This window comes from Somniosus microcephalus, unplaced genomic scaffold (genome assembly GCF_052327205.1).
Source record: "Somniosus microcephalus isolate GS21.2 unplaced genomic scaffold, FLI_Smic_1.0 unresolved_chr8, whole genome shotgun sequence".
Taxonomy (NCBI): domain Eukaryota; kingdom Metazoa; phylum Chordata; class Chondrichthyes; order Squaliformes; family Somniosidae; genus Somniosus; species Somniosus microcephalus.
Window position 1 is genome coordinate 11,487,799 of NW_028225186.1, and position 4,021 is coordinate 11,491,819.

The window sequence follows — 4,021 nt, forward strand, 5'->3', positions numbered from 1 at the left end:
ACCGGATCATCCCGGGGAACAAAAGTGTTTACTGAATGATCCCTGGGAATGTAAGTATTTCTCAATTATCCTTGGGAATCTAAGTTTATACCGGATTGTCCCGGAGAAAGTAAGTGTTTACGGGATGGTCTTTGAGATTGTAAGTGTTTACCGGATGTTCCCTCAGTATGTACTAGTACACTTACCTCCGATAAGTCCCATTAGATCGTACACAAACGCTTTATTCCGACAGCCCATTTTAAAGTTAGGACTCAGTCTCTCCATGGAACAGATTATTGGTCACTCTGGAATGTCCGTTTTGATGGGAGATTGGATTAAACACAATATTAGAAACAATTCAGTTCAATTGCACAAAATCCTTCAGCTCTTGCCTTTATTTAATGAATTTACCAATTAGAGTGAAGGGATATTTCACCACAATCTTGAACTGCTCTCTGAACTTAGTCTGCGTCACGGCATAAATACAAGTGTTTGTGCAGCAACTCAGGAGCTGCAGCATGAACCCCATTTCTTTCATCAATCCAGGAGACAATGCAACATCACCGAGAAAATTCCACATCCGGTTCCATATAGAATCCACCATAAACAACGCCCATAACAGTATGAAATTCCCAGAGATAACAAACAGTAAAACGATGGATTTCCTTCTGCTCTCCATCTCTGGGTCTCTGGGACTCTCCCCACTGCTGGGACCCCGGAGTCTCCTGCGGGCTCTGCTGGCCACTAAAATGTGTCTGACGGTGAAAGCATTGAACAGCAGAACCAGAACAAATGGGACTCCAGGGGTGAGAATATAATGAAGGAGTTCGATTGCTGTCCACACCTGCGAATACATAACTTCGCGTGTTAAACTGCAAAACCACGGACTATTATAAAGGTTATAATTACCGGTATACATGAAATACCAGAAAATGTCTTTTAAACAACTCAGCAAAGTTACTGTTCCCAGAACCACAGCCGCCGTTTTCTCAGTGCAATATTTACTTTTCAGCTTCTGGCAACAAATGGCCACAAATCGATCAAAGGTGAAAGTGACGGTAAACCAGACAGAACAGTCTGTGGCTGCATAAAGCAGTACGGCGTGGATATTATACATGGGGATATACAACACGAAATGAAAGTGCTTCGGATAAACGATAGGAATCTGCCTCAATATCAGATCGAAGATAACGACCAATAGATCCGCCGCTGCCATGGCCACCAGGTAGCGAGTGATACATTTGGAGAGGCCGCACTTTCCCCGAGAGAGGATCGCCATCGTCATTAAATTAACTGTAAGGAAGGAGTAAAAAGGGAAATTATACATCAGGCTGGGAGCAAAAGCCGAAGTTGGATGGAATTCTAGGGGGAAATATACAACTCTTTACCGACATTCAATAATATAATTTAATTCTATCATCTCTAGAGCTGAATATAGGGTTTGCTTTAAGAATAATCGATAACACATTGTGGAATCAATAAATTAAATGGGGAAAATACAACATGAAAGCAACCGATTTCAAATCAATGAGAGATTAAATGATAGTTCTACTTTTAGTTTAAAGCCCTGCACGAGGTAACCGGGAGTAAATGGCCCGGAACCTATAAGAATCCCTCTTGTCCCGGGATCAGTCAACATTTGTAGCATTGTGATTCGCTTCTGTGCCCCAGTGTTATGGAGGGGAAGACCTACTTGGATTCCTGCTCCTCCTTAGCAGATTAATACGGTTGCTTTACATTTAGAACCCAAATGAATGTCACATCCAAGTTCAGAAAATGGAAAATTCACATGCAATATATACAGATAATTGTATTTAAAAACACATTGATGTAATATTCAGATGCTTTGATACTAAGTACAAGTGCAGTGTAGTTATTAAGTGAACTAGGCTGTAACAAGTGCTTTGAAGATTGAGTATTATGCATTTTTGTTGAGATACACAAATAACAATGGACCATGACCTTGAATAATTTTATATACTTGACAATGTAAAGTCCCACTAAATGCATTTATTAGCATCAAAATCAGATTACTTATCCAAAAGGAAGTGTGCCGCTGAATGCTTTTGTAAAGTATCTAACAACAAATGGAAAACTTTTATCGTTGTATATTTTCAACTGTTGTTTCCAAACTCGTGCACAGCATATTAGACGAGAAAATATCAAATGACTGTCTTATCCTCAGCACCTCAGTTACATTCAGCTCGGGTCGTGTATCATAATATACAGCAAGTGGAAAGGGAGGTATACTTTGGTTCGCACTGAGATATCTACTGAACTGTGTGAGACGACTATGGGATTCAATTGCAGATTCAAAGCAGAAATTGGAAAAAAAATGTAATGCCATCGGACTGAATGAACTTTTTGTGAGAATGTAAATGATCCTTGTAATCCTATTCCATCCGGCAGAAGCAGTGACACTAATGCAGAACTAGAGATGGTGGGAAAGGACACAATGACTGAAACTGAATGATTAGTTGATATTTCAGACATTAAAAGATGTGTATTTGATCAGCCAGGATTTGTTCATTTGACTCTGTGTAAGGAACCACACCGATTAGAAGGTGAAAAGTCTCCTAAACCATGAAGTCATTCCTCTGATCTCTTACAAATATTCTGTGTAGATAGCAGACTCAAATTCGTTAAATTAAGCATCTTGTCAAGTTTCTTTGCTTGAGATGGATAAAGAAATTTAGAATCACGTTTAGAATATCTTGCTGATAGCAGCCCGGATGGGATGGGGATTGACAAGGAGAGAAGCACTGTTAAGCATTATTTACATTATTCATATCTGGGTATACAGATTATCAGAGGCACCAAGCACAGGGAGGATGTGCAAGTATTTTTATAAAAACACCCATAACGTTTCTAAAGACATAAAAAATTATAGCAGATAATAATATTAATAACTGAGTATCACAAGGTAGATAACAAGTATAATATTACAGTAATACAGGGTTAATAGAATTATTATCTGGACATAGATACCTACCAGGAACACCAAACGCAGCGAGGAGGGGGTAATAAATCTTCTGTATATCCTGAACTCTTCTCATTATTCGCAATGCTTCGAACATACTTCCAAAATAAGTTTTCAAAACCATGATTATGTCTCTGTGAGTCGCTGGTGGTATCTGTGATGGAGACAGCGCGCTGATCATATGAGGTGACAGAGTGAAGGGGGACTCTTATTTAGCAGAGAGAGAAATCCCCGAGTGACATCATGCAACACTATTGAAACTGGCATTAATTACAGTCATTGAACAAACAGACTAATTGAACAATTGTCACCATACACATGACTACAACAGAATCTAGCTCAAGATAGTGCACAGAGTTTTACATTGAACGTGAGAGAAGCCGAAATATTAAAAGCGCCCCAAAAATACCGAGACAGAGCAGAAATAAATAAGTTTCTCTTCCTGTATTGTACTAAAAGTGATGGAAATAGGCAAGGAATAAACGAAGGAAAAAGCTGGATTGCCTGAAGCTTTACTCGGATTTATTCCACCCCAAGCCAATTGGGTATACATTTCGCAATAAACACATTTTCTTAAATGGGCAGAACATAAGAAAATATGAATTAGGAGCAGGAGTAAGCCATCGTGGGATAGCGCAGGAAACTGGAGCAGAGGTCAAAGATTAGCCCATCGAACCTGCTCCACCATTCAATGAGCTCATGGCTAATATTCGACCTCAGCGCCAATCCCTGCACAATCCCAATATCACTTGATTCCTCTATTGTCCACAAATCTATCTATCTCAGCCTTGAATATACTCAGTGACTCAGCTTCCACAGCCCTTTGGGACAGAGAATTCCAAACTTCAGCTGCCGGACTGGGATTGTGGCAGGTGGTGAGAGAACCAACATGAGAGAATAGCCTGCTTGACCTCGTCCTCACCAATCTACCTATCTCAAATGCATCTGCCCATGGCGATATTGGTAGGACTGGCCACATGTACAATATTTGTGGAAAATAATCCTCGCCTTCTCACTGAGGATATCCTCCATCGTATCATGTGCCACTAACCTCGTGCTCAG

The 4,021-nt window shown here is 40.1% G+C and overlaps 1 protein-coding gene across 1 annotated transcript; it reads right to left on the reverse strand.

Annotated features, from left to right (window-relative positions):
* Positions 1-341: 341 nt before the first annotated feature.
* On the reverse strand, positions 342-3,145 carry LOC147085451 (putative G protein-coupled receptor 139). Its single transcript, XM_085979101.1, has 2 exons — positions 2,972-3,145; positions 342-1,272 (listed from the first exon to the last, which is right to left on the reverse strand). Exons 1-2 carry the CDS (start codon positions 3,138-3,140, stop codon positions 374-376), a joined length of 1,068 nt encoding a protein of 355 aa, XP_085835227.1. The 5' UTR covers positions 3,141-3,145; the 3' UTR covers positions 342-373.
* Positions 3,146-4,021: the final 876 nt, after the last annotated feature.

Coding starts and splice junctions, on each gene's coding strand:
- LOC147085451 (XM_085979101.1), bottom strand. CDS start 3,140: ATGATCAGCGCGCTGTCTCCATCACAGATACCACCAGCGACTCACAGA. Junction 1,273..2,971: donor CGCTGCGTTTGGTGTTCCTG/GTAGGTATCTAT, acceptor CCTTCCTTACAG/TTAATTTAATGACGATGGCG.